The 21,146-nt window shown below is 32.3% G+C and overlaps 1 protein-coding gene across 5 annotated transcripts in view; it reads left to right on the top strand.

Annotated features, from left to right (window-relative positions):
- CCDC91 (coiled-coil domain containing 91) overlaps positions 1 to 21,146 on the top strand; it is a 487,635-nt gene that overhangs the window by 67,650 nt on the left and 398,839 nt on the right. For all 5 annotated transcript variants that reach the window (XM_045554115.1, XM_045554112.1, XM_045554116.1 and 2 more), the window contains 3 exons: positions 605 to 735; positions 1,707 to 1,910; positions 2,651 to 2,755. In XM_045554115.1, the coding sequence (XP_045410071.1) occupies positions 605 to 735; positions 1,707 to 1,910; positions 2,651 to 2,755 (440 nt within the window). The remainder of the gene's footprint in view (positions 1 to 604; positions 736 to 1,706; positions 1,911 to 2,650; positions 2,756 to 21,146) is intronic.

The following is a 21,146-nucleotide window of genomic DNA, read 5'->3' as shown; positions in this document are numbered from 1 at the left end:
GAAAAATCTTTTGTTTTTTACAACATAAGAACTTAATGCAGAGATGGTTGGATTAGTTGTTTCAAAGTAATTGTTCTTCCCCCTTACTCATTTTATTGTACTAAATGTTTAATTGGTTGACTTGCCTACTGGGTCATAAGGTCATTGAGTAGTACATGAGAGCATCTGTCTTGTTTGCTCTCTCCTTGGTACCTAATGCCTGTGCTGGCACTAGTAGGCACTCTAGTGCTTTTTTTTAACCGAATGAATTTTTCTGAACTAAATGAATGAATATATAATATATATGACTATTGAATATTTTCTTTGAGTTGGAAATGTAGTTCTGATGGCAGCATGTTTTTAGTATGTAAAAACTAATACATTATAAAACTACTTTTTTTGCCTGGGTCTCACTTGGAAATATGTTAAATTTAGAAACAACTAGTTTTAGATTTCAGATAATGGTCTTTGAGGAACAATCATAGAATGCTGATTTCAGTCTTAATTGCTTTTACTTCCTTCACCCTTTTCCCCTTCTTTCCCTTTATTGTTTCTTCTCTTCAACCTGTCTTCTCTCTGTTTTCTCTTTAATAATCCTATTTTTCCTTTTTGTTGTTTTTCTTAGTATCTGGAGTCCATCTTTCACCAGCTTCTCCTGAGATTGTACTGGACCATGACCATTCTTCTTCAGTTGGCTGCCTCTCTTCTGATGCCATCATTTCATCTCCAGAGGATACACATACAGACAACAACATTGTGAGTCAAACTGTACCTAAAGTACAGATAAAGAGAAGCATATTTTTAAAGAAAGTTTGCATATGTAAAAAATTGCCCACTGATTTAATTGCTGCTTTTCTGATTTCTTTTTGAACTTGTTTTTCTAAAAGAAATATTTCTGTAATAGTTGTTATAATTTTGAGACTAATACCTAGAATTCAAAAAAAAAAACCAAACCCAGATAATGTTTGTTTTGTTGCACGATTACAAAGTATTTAAGCAGTCTTGGTTACCAAAATATTATTTGAGTATCTCAAGTAAGTATCTCTTATTAAAATTGACTTAGCTTAGCATTTCAAATCCTGAACTTCAAAAAGGAAAATCATTACAAAAAAGAATAATTATGTCTCTTTTCAGGGAATCTTACCATATGTTTTCAGGTATTAGACTATTTTAATTTTAGAGTAAAATCGAAAAAGATAGCAGTCATAGGGTTTATTTGTTAAAATACTTATCGAGCTAGGCATTGTGCTAGGTGCTGGAGTTAGTCCCAATTTCCAAAGCACTGTACGCAGTATTGAGTCACCTATTACTTTTGTTAGAAAGTGATGATCAATAGAGGTTATGGATAATTTCAAATTTTGATTTACAGTTTAAATATAAATTCTAAGCTTGTGTGTATATTTAGAAATTGGATATATCTATACTTAATCACATATTTTCAAGTGTAAGAAAAAGTTTTGAGTATTTTATGCATTGCTAGCAAATTAATAAATGCTTTAGACTTTAAAGTCGAGAGAACATTTTATTTCTTCCAGTAAAGACCAGGTTGTTGTAACAGTTTGAGGTCTTCTGTTGATTTACTTAAAGGGTGAAATAATTTCGGAACCTTTGCTACAAGTTCATTTCCAGATGTGGTTTCTGGTGCCCTTTGGATATTTTCATTATTGGTATAGTGTAAACTTTCCTCTCTTATGTTTTCCTCTTTTTTTTTTTTTGATGTGGTTTAGATTCAGCAATCAAGACACACTCATCTGGATATCTCACTTTTTCCATTGGGTTTAACTGATGAAAAAAGTAATGGAACAATTGCCCTTGTGGATGATTCTGAAGATCCTGGAGGCAATGTATCAAACATACAGCTTCAGCAAAAAATTTCAAGTCTGGAGATTAAACTCAAAGTATCTGAAGAAGAAAAACAGAGAATTAAAAAGGTATGTTTACATTTGCCTAAGGAATAAGTGTTTGAATTGCATATACTGGAAATTTGATATAACCCCAAAGTCTGATTAAAAACTCATTAGAGAAAGATGATAATTGTTTTCCCTTGGCTGTAGATTTAAATCAGTCATATGAGCTTATCACTTGGAAAAGCCTTTGAAAAGAAATATATTTTACATATGTACTTTTAAAGATATAAACATCTTTTACCAGGTTTTTTTTTCTCTAAAGTTTTCTTTTTAGTTTATTTTTACTTACTTTGAAAACAGGTAGTATTGTATTTCTCATGAAGATGTAAAATTTTCTGACATTGACTTCTCTCTGTGGGAAGTCAGGCATTATGGGATATTTGATAAGAATACTTAGATATAGTCATTTTAGTAAATTATTTATTTATGCTCTCATCTTTCTTCCCTAAAAATATATCTATAAAAAGACCTTAGAAAATTTATAAAAGATGTATATAGAGATTTATTATATTGATTGAAATTAGTTGAGATGCTCTTATTTATTAGAGTTAGTAATTTTAATGTTATATCAATGTTTGATAGTTGTTATATCAATGTTGTCTGGAAGTTAGAGTGAAGCATACAATTTATAATATTATTAGACTTTAAAGCCATACTTCCTATAGGTTCTTTCCCTGACAAATATTTTCTATGTTCCTTGAAAAAACTAAATATATTTTCTGCTATTAAATATTATAAAGTTTGTGTTTGGATATTTCTTTTAGGATGTAGAATCATTGATGGAAAAACATAATGTCTTAGAAAAAGGCTTTCTGAAAGAAAAAGAGCAAGAGGCCATTTCTTTTCAAGATAGATACAAAGAACTTCAGGTAAGCCCAGTGAATTTAAGATGTAAAATGCAGGCCTTTTCATGAAGAATGTACTATTAATATCATTTCAAAAGTACCTAATAAATATCTTATGAATGAAGAATCAGATATTTAAATATGTAAAACATTGACCAACATGGGTTAAATTAATGAATGCTGCCATTTTGAAAAGTATGACTCTGTGTGAAGCACCAAAGATTAGCAGTTTGAAGCTCAAACAATTTGGTAAAAAATAATCTGTGATGGATGAACTTTGAGAACTAGTCATTCTATATTATTATTATTATAATTACATTTGAATTACCTTTAGAATCCTATAAACCCAAAACTGAGATATTTAACCTTTTTATATAAATTGTTTGTAGTCAGTGTCTCCTCTTCTCCTTCCTAAATTTTCTTACTTCCTGTTTGTTCTGCAGCCTTCCCCATCCTAGTAAATGGAAGCTCCATCTTTCTAATTGTTAAGGCTAAAACCCACTCTTACTCTGTTTTTGTACTTAATCCATGCCTGTTCTTTTCGCAAGACTTGTTGACTCTACCTTTAGAATATCCAGGTTTTGACCATTTGTCATCATGGTCACTGCTGTCAACCTATTCTATGTCATCATTATTTCTCCCTTGGAATATTAAAGCACCTTCTAACTAATCTTTTTGTTTTTACCATTACCTACTTAGAGATCATTCCCCACATTGCAGCCAGTGTGATCTGATTAAAACTTAATGTTGATCATGTCATGCCTCTGCTCTAAAACCTTCAGTGGCTTCTTATCTCACCTACTCTAAAAGCCAAGTCCTTAAAATGGTTTTCAAGGCCGTACACTCTCTTATATCTCTTCTGTATGTCTTTTCCCTGACTTTTCTCCTCAATCATTTTGCATGCTCTCAATATCTGTAATACTCTTCTCAGACACTTGCATGGTTTTCTTCTTTACATCCTTCAGGTCTCTGTTCAAGTATCACCTTATCAGATAGGCCTTTCCAGGCAACGCTGACATCTTTCCACCAATCTTACCATATTCTGTTTTATTTTTCTCATAGCACCCTTTACATCCTACAAACTATGTAGTTACTTGTTTATTTGCTTGGGTCATTGTAATCGTCTCCTAAGTCATCTTCCTGCTTCTACTCTTGCTCTTCTCCCTACTAAGTTTTTAATTCAGCAGGTAGAGTAGGGTTTTCAAAATGTAAATCAGATCAGATACTAATCTCAATTCCCACTTTCTTTCCAATGTAAATTTTCTAGCTTCTCCAGTTCACCACCAGGTAACTGTTGGTTTATTTACACCAAACTTTATAATAAGGTCCAGGTGAATGTGTGAGTATCTGTGGGGAAGAGCATTTGTTGCCTGTCAGAGGCATATGTCTATAATTCACTCATATTCTTTCTGCCTGGAATGCTGTTCCTTCATATATATTCACAACTGTGTTTTTAAAAAAATACAAAACTTGGAAATAAGGGAAATGTTGGGTAGTGTGTCTTTTCAATGTCCTATGGGTACATTGTTTAATAGGCCCCCCCCAGGACTATTTAGGAAAATGTATTTTATTTGACTCATTGTTTACTATTGACTAAAAGTGTCAGATATAATGAAGTTACATGTTTAATATATAGATTTTTTCCCCTAGAAGAGATAGAAATAATTACATTTATTAGAAAAGATAACTTCAAAGAACATAGTTTATTGCCCTGTAGGACATTAACAAATTTTGTCTCTAATCTAGCCCTCTTTCTAAGTTTAAAACTCCATTGTTAAATTTCTTACATAGATATTAGCTCTTCAAATGCTGTTTGAACCAGTCTTAATATCTGATTCATTTCATCTTAACATAAATGATTCGTATATTAATAAGTGAGTAGAATAAATCTTTGATATGCATTCAGTTTGTATTTATATGAATCATATATTAACTTCTTGAAAATTATACTTTTAACAACTCTCACTGAATCTAGCTTCCTTCTGATACCTGCTCAAATGCTACCTTCTTGTGAAGGCTTTCCTTGACCATGCCATGTAAAATAAGATCCTGTGTACTTGCTTAGCATTCCCTAACCCTTTTGCTTTTTTTTTTGTTTTCCATAGCACTTATCCTCACCTGTTATTTTATTTTCATTTGTTTATTTTCTATCTTTTCCTTACTAGAGTGTAAGTTCTATGAGATTAAGAACTTTCCTCCCTGTTGCCTGGAGCAGTACCTGGCATGTAGGGTGTGCTCAGTTAATACTGTTAGATGAATGAATGACTAAGTGAATGAATGAACTAATATCATGCACCTTGCTCCCCAAGAGCTAATTACATTTAATATAGCCATACTTGGAATTATGGTGCTTATTAAAAGGCACTGTATTGAATACTGAGAGACCTTTGTATTTTCTTCTGTTTCCATTGAGTGACTTATTCTCTTTAGTGAGACATACATCTTTGCAAATTCAATTTTTCCATCTATCAATGGGAGCAATAACATGCCTGAGAAACGATCTAAGACATAACAGTGCTTTCAGTTTTTCACAGTAAAGACCAATATAAATGCCAAGTGGCATTATCATTGTTGTCTCACTGCTTTACTATTAATAGTGAAAATCTAAGAGTGATGACTTGAGTCTGCAAAACTAATACTCAATTCAAAAAGTTCTTCCTTTTATAGGAAACAGTACCTCCAAAGAAAACTTTTTTCAGATGACTTTAGTTCAGTACCAATAGGTGTCTCTCCTTTTTATAGGAGAGACCAATAGGCATTTGGATAAAAGAGTAAACTAACTTATGGAATATTTTATCACCTTGGCTAAATAAATTATAGAAAAATTTACTAAGAGGTCTCATAGCCAAATTGAACTGAAAGCAGGCATACTCTTTAGGTCATACGTAACTGCACCATCTCTGAGGAAAGCATTTCTTTCCTCTGTCCCCTCAATTCTGCTGGTGAGTCGATTTTTTGTTTTTTATTTGGTTATTATATTTTTCAGTTCTAAAATTTCCATTTGGTTCTTGATCATATCTTATGTTTCTCTGCTGAAACTCTATATTCTGTTTGTTTCAAGCATGTTCATAATTGCTTATGAAGTGTTTTTATCATGGTTGCTTTAAAATCCATGTCAGATAATTCTAACATTGGTGCCATCTGAGTGTTGCTGTCCGCTGATGGTATTTTCTTATTCAAGTTGAGATTTTCCTGATTCTCTTAGTATGATGAGTGATTTTTAATTATATCCTGCATAGTTTGGCTAGTGTTTGAGTCTTGTGTTTTAGCAGGCCGCCTCTGATACTATAGATGTTGGAGAAAGATGGATAACACTTTGTTAACATCAGGTGCAGGTAAAATTACAACTTTTCCATTCAGCCCGCTTTGGGCAGGAGGGATACCTCCTTACTCCTGGGAGAAGTAAGATTTCAGGGCTAGCGTGGGCCTTAGCTGACAGGACCCTACAGGAAGGAAGGGAGGCACCTTATGACTGCTCCATGGGTGTCTTTACTGACACTGTGTGAGCAGGGGAGGCTTTGTTAACTTTGGTTGGTTATAAGAGGAATAAAGAAAAAGGTGAGTAGTCTATCTTTTCAATGTACTGTGGGGAAATTGTTAAATAGGCCTACCCCGGGACTATTTAGGAGAATGTACTTTATTTGACTTACCATACTGTTGATTAAAAGTTTCAAAGGTTGGGCCATATTTTTATCCATGGTATTTGGCTGGTGTAGGGCATTTACAGTCTAAAAGTTTTTTGTCTTACCAGGTTGTCCCTTTCAGAGGGGTGGCTTGTCTTGGAGCTTTTTTGTGCCCCTTGGTATTTCCTGGTTGCTGGCCATTTCAGTACCCAGTTGGGAGTATATGAGGCTAAAAGAAAACTCACAGAATGCACCACTGTGTCAGTCCTTGAGTTCCCAGGTCCCCAGTTGGTCTGCCTTCTCTCTGCCCTCCAGAATCTTCTGATACTCGTTTTAATATAGTGTCTAAGCTTTTTAGCTGCATTAGTTGAGAGAAACGGGGAGAAATATATCTCTTCAATCTGGAACTGGAATAGAAAGCAACATTTTAAATTTCAGTTATTCTTTGTGGTAGCTACATTAAGAAATTGATTTCAAAGTTAAAATACATATTAATTTAAAGCAGGTAATTTTCATTTAATTTTTTCTTTTAGGAAAACAGTTTAATCAGTTCTCATAGCATCATTGTAGATAGGGGAAGGGTGAATAAAACATTGGTAACTCAAAATGGGAGATAATCTGTAAATCTCTTTTATTTGTTTTATAGTTACCAACTTTGTGCATACATATGTGTATGTGTTAGATATTCTGGAAATGTATTTTCAACAAAAATATTTAAATTGTGTTATAAAAACCTGATTCAGCAAGAATTTAGGAAATCTTTGCTATTTGATCTCCTTTTCTGTAATTCAGATCTTTCTAGGTGATATGGCCTTTTTTCAAACTAGTACAAACTTGGTTCTACCTGATAATCTCTTAGGAATAGGAAACATCATTCAATCTGTGAGTGTCAAAGGAGGCCACCCTATGGTAAATACATATAGGATGAAATATTCACAAAGTAAGGTTTTAAATAGTGAACATATATTAAATTTCTTGTTTGAATTTGTAGTTTGTCAGTCATCCTTCCTATAATTGAAAGCTAATATATTTATCACATATTTTCTGGAGAATATGGTGATTTTTTTAAATATTAAAGCATTTAACATACAGGTCTTCTTTATATGCATGGAGCTTAATGAAATAGAAAAAGTTTTCTTTCTGTTATTTATGATGACAGAGATAACATATTGGTACCTACATCTCTCTGCTATCTTCAATAAAGCAAAACATTTAGGAAGACTAAATTAGCTGAGAAACCCCTTTCCTTAAGAAATAGGAGTATGCATATGTATTTATAAAATTAATATTTTATTCTGGAAAATGTGGGCAATATAGAAAAAGGAAAACAAAATTTATAACTATTCTTCATCAAGATTCCAAGTATTTCACCTGATTTCAGAATATTGGGCTTTGAATTTTCAGTTTTGAAAAGAAATCTACTTAGGCCCTTCTGCTCAGACCAGTGTGGGATGTCCCTTTGTCAAGATTTTAGTCTGACCAAAGAAAGAATAATTAATAAATGGAATGTTTGTAAAACCTTTAAACAAACTTTTCTAAAAACAACATTATCTATTACAGAGAATTCTAACAGTGTTATTTTATGCGATATGGTCTGATTACCAGGATAGGTGGAGAGGCATGAATGTACCGTAACAGAAGGAAATAACGAATACTGTGAACCTCCACAGTACAATGGGGGTGTGTGCTCCGTCCCCTTTTCCTGTTCCCTCCAGGGTGTGTAGCCTAACTAGAGGAAGAAAGTGAGTCATGCTGCAGTTGTCAGAAATAGCTGTTCGAGTACTTTCAGGAAACTTGAATAGAGAACTCTTCATTTTAGTACAACTGAGATTCCAATCCTTTTTGTCTTTTTGGCTCTAATTCCCAGAGCAACTAGGCCAGCACCTGTGACAAGCACTAAGGAAAGCTGGCAGTTTATCAGCAGCACATGTCATAATGCTGCCACATTTTTAAAAATTTAATTAACAGACACAGCTGGTTATAAAGTTATCATCTCTGATAGTTGTCAGTATTGGTAGCAGTGGTTAGCTTTGAGAATTTTTTGTGTAAGGTTTTTAAATACTGGGCCTATTCTTTCAAAATCCATTTGCTATTGAAATGCCTGCTGGTTACAACAGCTTGATTATTCTGCTTGAGAATTTAATTTAAAAAAAAGTACCATTTTGTGAAAATAAAGTGTTTCAGAGGACCTTCAATATATCTAATAAATGGATTTATATAGCTTCAGACTACTACCTAAGTTCTGTTGTTGATTTCACAACTTGTATTACTTAAGTATTAATTGATATTGTTTTCAGTTTTTTCCTGCACTATTTATTGTAAAATGAGTACTAGTCAGGTATTGGACATTGGGGTCCTTGCCAGAGGCTACTATGGTAAATGTGCTTTATGGCATTCAGTTAAGGGTAGATTAGATCAGTGGCTTGATAACCTGGGATATTTAGCTTGATGACCTGGTATGTGGAGAATTAACCAGTTCTGCTTAGGTAACCAAAATGTAGTTTGCAGTTTTATGTAGGAATGGAGAATGCTGAAGGAAATAAACATTAAGCATAGCTTGGAGACATCTTATTTTTTCATGTATTTTTTTTAGCATGATTAACAATACTCTGAAGAGGAGAAAAAAATAAAAGGAGAATAAGGATTTTATGTTTTTGTTGGTCTCATATGCCTTACCTTTTAGTACTGTATTTTAGGTCGAATTATTGGGGAGTGAATAAATTTCACTTGTTAGGAAACCTGTCCTGTTCACAGCTTTTATAAAGGGAGAAGACATTATGAGAGGAGAATCATTGTGAGATACATCCAAGTATTTTCTTTCTTAATCCAAAGATAACTGAATGATTGAATTATCAGATCCACAGGTTAGAGACTAAGATTTGGAAGACCTCTTTGTCAAACTGTATTAGAACAATAAGCATTTACATTGATTGATTTGAAACATGTGTATATGGTCTAGAAAAGTTTATTTAAAACAAACTGGTAGAATTATTTATATAAGAAGAGCAGCATTTTGAGGGTGAGTGTGTCAGTCATACATTCTTCAAAAGAGGACTTTCAGTTCAAAGTAATAAATTTTAAAATAATCCTTCATGTAGTATTTTCACTAATTTCATTTCATCTGTTTTGCTTCACTGATTTGACTCCCTTTAAATTTTAAAACCATAGTCTTCAATCTTGGCTCACATTAGAATTTCTAGGGAAGTTTCAAAAAATGCTCCACCACTGGCTCATACCAGTTTAATAATGCATTTGGTGGTTCAAACATCAAACAATGCATATAGTAAATAAAACCTATGCTCCATCCACCTAGTTCTGTTTCTCTCAACAGATAACCAGTTTTATTTTTTTAAAAATGCTTCCAGAATCTTTTATAATGCACACAAAAGCCAACTACATATATTAAAATACATATGTGTATATGCATATATATGTATATATATGTATTTATATACGTGTGTGTATGTATATATCCCCTCCCTTCTTTCCTGTATAGATGGTAGTGCAGTGAATACACTTTACACTTATTTACTTACATAAGAATATTTCTTGGAGGCCTTTCCACAGTGGTTCATTAAAGTGATTTCTTATTCTTTTTTTCTTCCATGAGTATCTGAAATATATCACTATGTTTTCTTCTATCATAAAGCATTGCTGTCAAAGTCTAATATCAATCTCCCCCAATTTTTTGTTATGTCCTAGTTTTGGTCATTGTGGGTTGATTCCTCTAGGTTTATAGTATATCCTTTTAATATGTGTAGTTTCAACTTTTTTCTTTAAAATTTCAAGATGTTTGTATTAAATTATACATTTAATATTTATTTTATGTCTTACCATGTTTTTTTCATTATGGTGACTCCTATTGCTTGCATGTTGGATAGTCTTCTCTTGAATCCTTTCATCTCGGTCTTCATTTCTTTTGATCTAAAGTGTGTTTTTCCTTTTACTCTATTTCTCTTAAATTTATTTTCAGTTTAGCTTACTGGGTTTTAGCTTCTTTTTTATTTTAATCATCAGTTCTGAAGTGTTATACTCTGTTATAATTTTTTTCTAAAATCTCTCATCATTTCTGAGTTTTTCTAATTCTAATTTATGTTGTTCTTTGGTCTTTATTGTTTATTATTTTCCTAATATCTTTTATCTCACTTTGAACGATAAAAGTTGAGTCTTTAATTTCTTTTTTATGTATATATTTCTGTTTTGCTTTCATTTTCTGTAGGGCTATCGTTCTGTTCCTTCTTTTTTTCCATATGTTAGCATTGTATGGGATTTGAGTAATACTTTTCTGTTGTTTTTACATGAAATTAGTTCTCTTAAACTTTTTAAATGGAGGAGTGATTTAGGATAGTTTTGTTTCCTCATGATTTTAAACTCCTCTCTCTTTCTGGCAGATTAAAAAATATGGTGACAACATTTTTAGAATTTTCTAACTCACTTCCTTTCTTCCACTTTTGTCTTGACCCTCTTTTCCCCCTCTATAGTCTTCAGCTTGGTCAGTTTGGGTTCTATTCCCAGAAATTTCTTCTCAGTGTGGGGGTTTTATCTTTAAAGTATTTGGAGTTTGGGTCCAGTGTATCCAGGGCTATTGAAACCTTAGTGAGAACCACTTGTACTTGCTAGAAATTGGAGTGTAGAGGCCTCTGTCAGACAGTTTCAGGTGCTGTCCTCATATTGGCACGCTGACCTTCCCAATGAGCATCTGTTAGCAATTTTGGAGTTCTCATATCTGTCTGATGTCCTATTGCTTTTATCTTTTCTCCTGCAGATTCTGATGCCATACAGGTCTTGGGACTACTGATGGTTTGTCTTCACATGCTCATATTTAGCAATCACAAAAGATACTGTGACATCTGTTTTTGTGATAGATATTGAATATGAGTTTTTGGTTCTACTTTTTTCTTTTTTTTTAGGTCCTCTCTTTTTTTGTGAGGGAATTTTGAGAGATCTAAAAACTATACTATCACTGCCACTATATTCTTAGTATCCTCTCACTGTTAATAAATTGCTGTCAAAGGGAATTATTTGTGATGATGAGGGTTAAACATGTCCTTTACCTAAGGATGCCTATCTCTTTATGGAATTAGTGGTATATTGCTGGGACTTGGAGATCTCCATATTATCCTAATAATATTTGAGGGAAAAGACTATGTTTTATTCATTTTTGTATGCTAGTTAGCACTTGTTGATGTCTGTGAGAACTGTTGAAAAGGGAAGTATTGGAGAACAAAACTACTTGGAAAAAACTTTATTTTTTTATTTCCATATTAAGTTTTTTAGAAAGTCAATCACATTACATTTACCCAAGAATAACTAAATTTAATTAATCTATTTTATTATAGAAGACAATAAACTAGTTTTTTTTGGGGGGAGGGAGGGCAGTGTTTACAAGCATAGCTATAGGATTCCTACTCATTTGATTATATGTGATGAAACATGTAACTTTTACCTTTTTATCTGTATCTGCAGATGCCGATTACCAACACCATAATTGATGTTCCTATAATAATGAGGACCTTAAGGCAATTCCCTTCTCACCAAAATATTAACTTTTAAACATTTCAGTTTTATACTATTTCTCCTCATACATCATTTTTATTACCTAATTAGTAGTTAGTAACTTTTTAAAAAAATGACCATTTTAAGAAAATAAATATTTAATTTTTTAAATGAAAATAGCTTTAACTTTTTTGTTTCTTAAAAAAACTGGCTTATTGGACACAGTTCAAACAATAAAAAATTATAAAAAAATGTCAACTTTATCATCCAAATAGGTAGTTTTTAAAAGAAATAAAAGTAATTTCTTTAGTACTTTTTTAACTATGGGGCAAAAAGATATACCTTAAAATTCCATTATTTGTTATTGAATAACAGTAGTAATAAGAAAACTCATTGACCTTTAAATCTCAAAAATGCCAAGAATTGGGGGCATTTTTGAGAATTAACAATATAAATATAGTTTTTTGAAATTTTGTGCTGGCTTTTACTTTGATGACATTAATGTCATTTTTTATTTCTTATTTAATAATTCAGAAAATCAATTTGTCATTTTATTTCTTAAAATTTTTTTGGACAGCTTTGAAGTCATTGGGAGACTATTATTTTCAAAACTTACATTGACGATTATGCTGGATTACTTCTAATACCTAGTACAATGTAAAAGCTACATAAATTGTTGTTTATTGTTTAGGGAATAATGACAAGAAAAAAAGTGTGTGCATATTCAGTACAGATGCAGTTTTCTTTTCAAATGCTTTTCAGTCCATGATTGGTTGAACTCATGGATACGGAAAGCTGACTGTATTTACTTGATCTACAGTTTTTACTCATTTTTAATTGTAAGTGATTTAAAGCTGGATGCTAAAATTTCATAGCCATATTTTCTTGGAAAGTTAGACAGTACGTGACGTCTTGTGATCTATGTTAAACAAAGGTTTATACATATGCATTTCAGAAGTGCTATAGAATTGTAATTGTGATAATTATTCTGTTACGTTGTTTGATCTTTTGTCTTCTAAATTTAAGCAACTTTTAAAATTGTCTTTTCAGAAACATATAGTTTGGTAAAATATGGTTTTAATGTTTATTTACAGTCATTTTATATGCTGTTTGGTTGTTTTATATTTATCACTTTAGAGGGATGGATTTCATCTTCTTTACTAGATTGTAAGTCACCCAAGGAGCATTCCCAGAGTGCACACAGATTTTTTTTTTGTACTCAGTAAATGCTTTTGAGAAGTGCTTAGTGATAGACTTTTTTTAAAATGTGCATAATGACATTGCCACAAAATGGGAAAACTTGGTCTTACAATGTGGCTAAGCCTCGTTCTCATCCAGTGGTGGGGCAAACCTGTTATTTTTGAATGCTCTAGTTTACAATCTCAAGGGATGTATTTACTGTATTTCTCTACTTATCTGAGGTCAGACTCTGACCTCAGTCATTCTAGAACAAAGCCACAGACCTCAGCAGTAAACGAAAAGACTGATTTGAAGCAAATTCTCATAAAATCCATACACTTTATTTGGTAGGTAAGTCATGGAACCTTTTTGTTCTTAACAAGACTGTTGAGATAAAATAAAGGAGAAAGGATGCATTTGCACTCAAAGTAGCCAGAAAAGAATGCTCGAGGAGAATACATATTCAAAGCTTGGAAATCTGAGAAAATTTTGTCAGAGGTTAGGTGGCTTCCAGGGTCTGTGTTTTCTGTATATTCATTTGATGGATTTTGAATTTTGGACTTAATCAGGTGTAAGTGTTTAAAGGGAAAAGAAGTGATTTAAGGGATATTTGGTATGTGTTGATAAGAGTTGATTTGAAGAGCTGTACTCTTCCTTCCTTTTGAAAGTTTACTTTTTCAGAAAGCCATGTGTGTTTATATATTCTATGTGAGGGAAGAAGAATATTGTGGTTGTGAAAGTAATAGGTAAGAAATCTTCTATCTAAAACTCTTTGAGAATACAGAGTATAGTGCTCTGAATCCCAAACTTTGGAAAGAGGATTATGTAGAATAAATGTTTGAACATTTTGTGATTGGTTTAGTTTGTTCATTGCTACTTCATCTTCATTATTTAGCCCTTAATTTCAAGGCCACTTCTGAGACAGCCTTTTTCTGACTTTTCTGGCCAAAGTAGTTCTTTCTCCCCCTATCCTACTCCTGTTTATTTTCCTTAAAATTTAGCAGAATCTTACTTGCTTATGTAGTTATTGTTTGGCTATTTCCCTTTACTTCCAGAACGTAAGTTCCTAGAGGGAGACATCTTTTGTCTTATTTAAACATATTATCAGCTCCTTGAATAGTGCCTTGCACATAAAAAAAATATATGTTGATTGACTGAAATGTGTGGTTTATAGAGTGCTATAGATTGAATTGTGCCTCTTCCCCTACCCCCAAATTCATATGTTCAAGCTCTAACCCCTAGGACTTCTGGGAGATAATTAGGTTTACAGGAGGTCATTAGGGTGGGGCACCAGTGATGGGATTAGTGCCCTTTTAAAAAGAGACACCGGAGAGCTTGTTCTCTCTTCCCCCCCATCCCCCACCAAGTGGGGACCCAGTGAGAAGGTGTCTGTCTTGTAAGCCAGGAAAGGAGCTCTCAACAGAAACTGACCATGCTGGCAACTTGGTCTTGGGCTTATAGCCTTCAGAATTGTGAGAAAATAAGTTTCTTTTGTTTAAGCCACCCAGTCTGTGATACTAACTTTTTGTTATAGCAGCCCAAATATTCTAAGACATGGAGTATAGGTGTTTTATATTTAAAGCTATAGTGTATTTTATCATCGATTTAACATGCCCTATTGATCGAGCTTTCTGCTGAAATTTAGCTGGATTCATTTTTTTAAGTAAATAAAATACTTTTTGGATCACATTATAAAGCTACTAAAGGAATTTACAGTTTTTAGAGGAAGTTTTTGTGATAAAAGTATTAGAAATGTTTGTTTTCTTTCAACCTAATATATGACTTCTTTTAAGTGACATCTAAGAAAATATGAAATTTGCTTTTAGTTATAGATACAGAGTAGAGAACATTCTAATTATGAAAAACAGATGTAATTATGTTACCTACTCCATCTGCGTCTAAAATTATACACTAGCTGCCAGGGAGTTTCACAAGTTAAAGCAATCTCTGAAATCTCAGAGCAGCATGAAACCTGCAGAATCTGAAAAAAGCAGCCTTCATGGCAAACGCCAGCCTGCTCTTTACTGCATAGGAATTTATGGATGCGGCGACAGCTCCAATCCTGCTTCTGCTTCAAGACATTACCAAAGACTTCACACATTTTAAAAATCATTGACACCACCCTCCTCTTTTACTTTTAGTTTCATGAAACCTTTTTTCTCTATCATTTTAGACTTGTTCCCCACTTGGTTTTTGAAGTCTCTCTCATTTTTTACAGTTTCTTGTTCTCAAATAATATGCTTCCTAGGTAGTTTATTTTTAATGTGTGTACATTTTCTGTGTGTCTAAGTGTACCTTCTTTGCCTTCCTTTTTTTTTTGTCTGCCATGTAAATTTTCTTTTGCTCTTTTTCTTAAAACACACATACTTTTTCTAGCAACATTTAAAAAAATGTTGTCTAGTAAAAAATTTAAATATTATATAATAGAAATCTGTAACTTAGGAAGTGAAAGATGCCCATAATTTCACACCTTACAGATGACAACTTTTAGACAGATACTATTAATTTGTCCTCCAGAATGTTATACAAATTTACACTTTCACCAAGCAATAAATGAGAATGCCTCTTTTACCGTACCCTTGCCTATGGGGTATTGCTAGTCTTTTTAGTATTTGCCAGGTAGAGAAGTAAAATATATCTCTTGATATTTGAATTTTTATTTTCTTATTAGTGTGTTGGATTTTTTTCATATGGTTATTGACCATTTCTGTTTCTTTCCAGCCATTTCCTATGTCTCTCCTTTTTTAAAATATATATTTCTAGATTTCTGTTCATGTTATTTTAAATGATTTATAGGAATCTTTCTATATTAAGTTTATTTATATTTTTCCAGGTATTATAGAGCATTTTTCTGATTTGTTTTTCTGTGTTAGTGTTATATTTTACTATGGTGAATTAAAAAAGTAGAGTATTATATATGAGTTTTGGGTTAGAATATGAAATAATCTATCTTTTCCCTTCATATTTGGAATATACCTTTGCCATACACTGAATTTCTATATATACTTGGATATATTCTGGATTTTATTTTTATTTCTGTTGCTATATGTCTGTGTTTACCTGTAGTAGGACGACTTACATTGTTTTAATTACTATTTTATTGTACCCTTAGATATTCGGTAGGGCTGTGCTTCCTTTTCTTAGCTATTCTTGCCTGTTAATCTTAACAGTTGAATTTAACAATCATTTAGTCAAACTGCTTTTTTGTTAAACCCTGTTGGGATTTTGATAGAAACTTTGTTAAATTATTAGATTTATAGATGGAAAATTAACATTATTCCCTATTTCTATTCTTTCTACTTAATAATAAGGTATATTTTTCCATTGATTCTTGACTTTTAAAATATCCCATAAAGGTTTTCTTCTTAGAGCTTCTTGCAGTCTAGAGGGTTAAAAGTCCTTTAAGCACCTAAAATTGTTATCAGTTTTGTGCCTAAATTTGTTGTAACAAACTAGAATGTATATATTCTTCCAGAAACTATGTCAGGAAATGAAGGTACAAACATGTAAATTCATTGGGTGAATGAATAAATGAATGAATATAAACAAACAATCAGCATACAGTCTGATAAGGTTTCTGATGGAGATAGTATACATGATATGAAAGATTACAAAGGGGGTGGAAGTCATTAGAATTTAGACTCAGAATGATCAGGTCTTTGTCAAATAGTCAGATGGGTAGTGGAGCTTCTTGTAGAGAGAGTCGCATTTGAAAAGTCCTGCAGTTGTCAAACAGCATGACCTATATGAGAAACTGCTAGGATTAGAGTTTGAGTTTCAGTAGTTGAGGGTACCTGGTCTGGTATTTTAGCATAGGATATGAGGGGGAGTATAAGGCAATTTTGTAGCTGAATCTGAAAAGGTTGCAAGAGGCTGTCAAAATGTTTTTAGCGGTTGAGTAACATTGAACATACCTGCATTTTGGAAAGATATTTCTTGCAATTGATAAGGATGAGCTGGAGGGAGATGAAATGGAGTTAAGGAGAGCTCTTTAAAGCCTGATGAGTTAGTCCAAGAGAAATATGATGGAGATATTAATGAAGTGGGGAAATACAAATAAAGATGGAAAAGGAAGAGGAAGAGATATTTGAAGATATTTAGGTAGAAATTTTAGAGAATTGAACAACTATTGGAAGTGAGAAAGAGTAAGGAATTTAGAATGGCTGGGCTTTCAGATTTGTGAAATTTTTCAGGCCCTAATTTGTAAACTTTCCTTGAGAAAAAATTTTTAAAGGCATGGTTCACAAAAATAATGATTGTTTCATTTATTCTATAGCAAATCAATAACAGCAAGGAGATATGAAATTGGTGGTGTAGAGGACCATCAAGAGGTGGACATATAACCTCTACCTGAATTTAATGATTAAATCTTCTTGCTTATCTTCCTTACTCTCTCTTCAATCTTTAGCACTCTTTTGCTCAGCAATGCCCTTACTCTAGCCTAGGGAGCAATCACCTTTCACTCAGATTACTGTAGTTTTGCTTTACTGCAATGAAGTATCCATTGCTGAAGCCAGAATAATTCTTCAGATCTGATCATTTCATCCTCTGGCTTAAAACTTCAGTGGCTTTCTCTTTTTCTTAGCATTTAGGCCAACCTTTCAAAATGCTTTACAAGGTCTCATGTTTCTTACTTATAAAATAGGAATAATAATACTAATAATACTTCCTCTTTGGGTTATCGTGAGAATTAAGTTAGTTCATGTTCTGAAGTGTTTCAGAACAATGCCTGGCACACAGCACTATATAAATTATTTGCTCATGCTATTTTTATTACTTGTTTAGTATCTTACTTCCTATCTAGACTGTAAGAACCATGAGGTTTGAAATGATGTCTGTCTTTCTTTTGGTATTATGTTCTCAGGATTCAGCACAGAATATATTAGTATTAAATGCGTAATAAATAGTCATTTTATGAATGGATGAATGCTATCTGAAAGCACGGTAATGAAGCATTCAAAAACTCTAAAGCAGAGGCAGAATTGTACTATTTGTTAAAATGTAGTAGGAGAATGAATGTTCATAGTATCCTGTGTTGCTAAGAAAAGGACCAATTGCATTCAGTTGGTTCTATGTAAGTTGGTAGCACTGAAATGTTTTGATTGTTTGAAGAAAAGTATTGGATAAATAGAGAGTAACATATGAATATGTACGAACAGAAAAGGAAAACAATGGCAATATTGGGTTAACTAAAATTAATAAATATTTTAACGTGATTTTTTATGTAAGAAAAAGTTGATTTATTAAGGGATTTGAATGTACTCTTTCTCATGAAATAGTTAAGAAACAAGTTTATTCATGTATTTGTTCATCCAACAAGTATTTAATAGGTACCTTCTATGTTCCAGGTCCTGTTTTAGAGAACTGGAATGTATTAGTAGAAAAGGAACCAAAATCACTACTTATGGAACTTACATTTTAATGCATTAATGAGTCAGTATTTAATAAACATAAAAATAAATTGTTAATATAAAATAGAAAGTGAATAAGTGGTGAAAAAATTAGAGCAAGGTCAGGGGTATTGTGAGTACTGTGGTATAGAATGAGTGGTTTACCGTTTTAAATGAAGTGATCAGGGTTTCATTTAAAAAGTGACTTTTGAGCAAATAGTTGAAGACGGCAAGGGGAGATTTGGACATAAGGAAGAGCCAATGAAAATGCTCCAAAATAGAAGCATATTTTAAAAAACAAAACAAAACAGGGTGGCTGGAGCAGAATAAATGAGGAGGATGGGTAGTAGGAGATGAAGTTATCTAACAATAGGGGTAGGGCAGAGGATGGGGAGGCCTTAATGACTGGTTTTTATTTAGGGAATATTGTTTTATTTTAATTGTGTTTAATTTTATGTTTTGAAAAATATGTGGGTCTAATCATATTGTTTAAAGAGTATGCCAGAGGAAGATGTACCGTAGCAAATAGACTTTACATTATGCAAGACAGGATATCTATAGTCATTTGATGACATATATATTTTTCTTTGCAAATGAAACCTGGTCAGCAAAAGTAGCTCTTTTTATTGCTTTATGGTTGATGCAGGCATGCCTGAGCATACTTTTTGTCTCCAAAAGCTCTTTTTGTCAAAAATATTTTTGTGGTAATCTGTATTTTTCCCTCTAGTGGATCCCTCATTTTTTTTTCTATGCCATTATGTACATGATACTGAGATTCTGCCTAGAAGTAAAGTATAAGTCCATCTTTACTTTACTACAATTGTGAGACATGGCCATGGCTCAAACTTGGATGAGTTTTTGAGTAAGATTAAGTTTGTTGGTCCATCTGGGATATTTCCTATATAGTACTTCTTTTGTGAATATATGACAGATTTAATATTTGAAATAATTTTTAAGGTTATTTTCTGAGAAAATTTTAAATCTCCCTTCTAAATAGAAAATTTTACAACTAATTTTTTTATTTAAGAAACGAGGTGTAGATGAAATAGGTTTTATTGTAAGTAGAATTCAAAGAATATTCTTGTATCATATCCTTGATAATATAGGGGTACTCTATTAATTTTAACCCTGAAAGTTTACTTTTAAATTTCTGTGCCTTTCAAGGTATGACAATTTAATTGATGTTTGCGTGGCTGTCATCCTCTTAGACAATACAGGAAAAATGAGTCTTAGATATGTTGCTGTCTACCTTACATCATTATTAGAGAAAGGTATTTGAACTACATTTCAATTTAGATTTTCACTTCAGCTATTTGTAGCTTTGGTGGTTATTTGTTTTCTGGGAGCAAAACATATTTACTGCATTTTTTACATTTACTTATTTGTAGCTCATTTCTTTCTACAAGAGTTTTGATGTCTTTTGTGATTTTAAACATCAAAGTAGAAAACTATAAATTTTTTTAAAAAATAAGAATTTGTAAAAAAAAAAAAGAATTTGTGAGTATACATATAAAATGGAATATGAAGGCCAGTAGAAAAATAAATACATATGTAGTTATTTTTTAAACATTTATTAAAATTGAGCTACAGGTTTTATTCACAGATTGCAAATTCTCTAAGAACAGAAAGGGCAATATAATAATTTGTAAAGAAAAACCAACCACTTCCTTAGTGGAAGTTCCATGGAAGTTTCATAGAATGCGTAGTAATGAGGACTTAGAATTTGGGTGAAATGCCTGTGCTTAAAAGCAGTATATTTGTTAGGATGTGTGAGAGAATGAAACTTTTCCTCTACCCCATGATGTTATGTTGTTGATTTTATGAGAGAGGCATCACATTTTCCATATCTCAATGACTAACAAGAATTATTTTTTATATAGGTATTAGATACGATATAAACAGAGTCAAATTTTTTTTTTCTTTTTAGCTGCTTTTTTGTGTGTAAGCTAAGAATAAATAAATTCCTAGTTTTGTTTTTTAGGCTGCTCAGCTACAGGATATTTTATTGAAAAGAGATGCTTAATATAAGAAAAAAATATTTTCATTTGGTGGTTTGAAGGTAGGTTGCAAATGATAAGCTTTAGACAATGGAAAAGAAATGAGAAATGATGGTGTTTGGGAAAAAAAGTGTAATCTATTTACCTTCCACTAACCTCATAAAATTTGTCTTTTCAAAAATAAAAATGCATTTTTCATACCTGGACTCTACATATGGTTTTGAATGGAAAATAAAGAAGTCTTCCTGAAATAATACTGAAAAAAGCAAGTTAAAATGTGAATCAGTTGCCTGTTATGCAAATAATGATTCAGTTCAATGTCGGATTTCAAGGGCCAATAATTTTTATGAAAGTTATTACTAAAGCAAGGTGTTTGGGTTGGATTTTAAAGTCTTTGTCCCTTGGTTGACTTTCCTTCATTTTATTCGTTTTAGAGGGCTTGTTTATAGTATTATGGCATGTGTTTCATTCCCACTAAATTCTTCCTTTTGCATCCCTGGCAAAAGCTTTTAGATCCTGTGGACATACGGGATCTAAAACCTAAAGATATATTCCATAAGCTAAACTGTTTTTCCATGTGCCATAGACCTTCTTGCATATACCTAAATGTATTCTATTTAATTTTATATCATTAAGTCCACATACACTTGGCATGCTTTTTATTGAAATAGGAGCTGAATCAGTAATTAGTGACCGCATGACAGAGATAGTATGTATAATGCCAATTATC

This window comes from Lemur catta, chromosome 6, assembly GCF_020740605.2.
Source record: "Lemur catta isolate mLemCat1 chromosome 6, mLemCat1.pri, whole genome shotgun sequence".
NCBI classification, from domain to species: domain Eukaryota; kingdom Metazoa; phylum Chordata; class Mammalia; order Primates; family Lemuridae; genus Lemur; species Lemur catta.
Note: the sequence above shows the minus strand (reverse complement) of the source record. Positions and strands in the feature narration are given on the sequence as shown.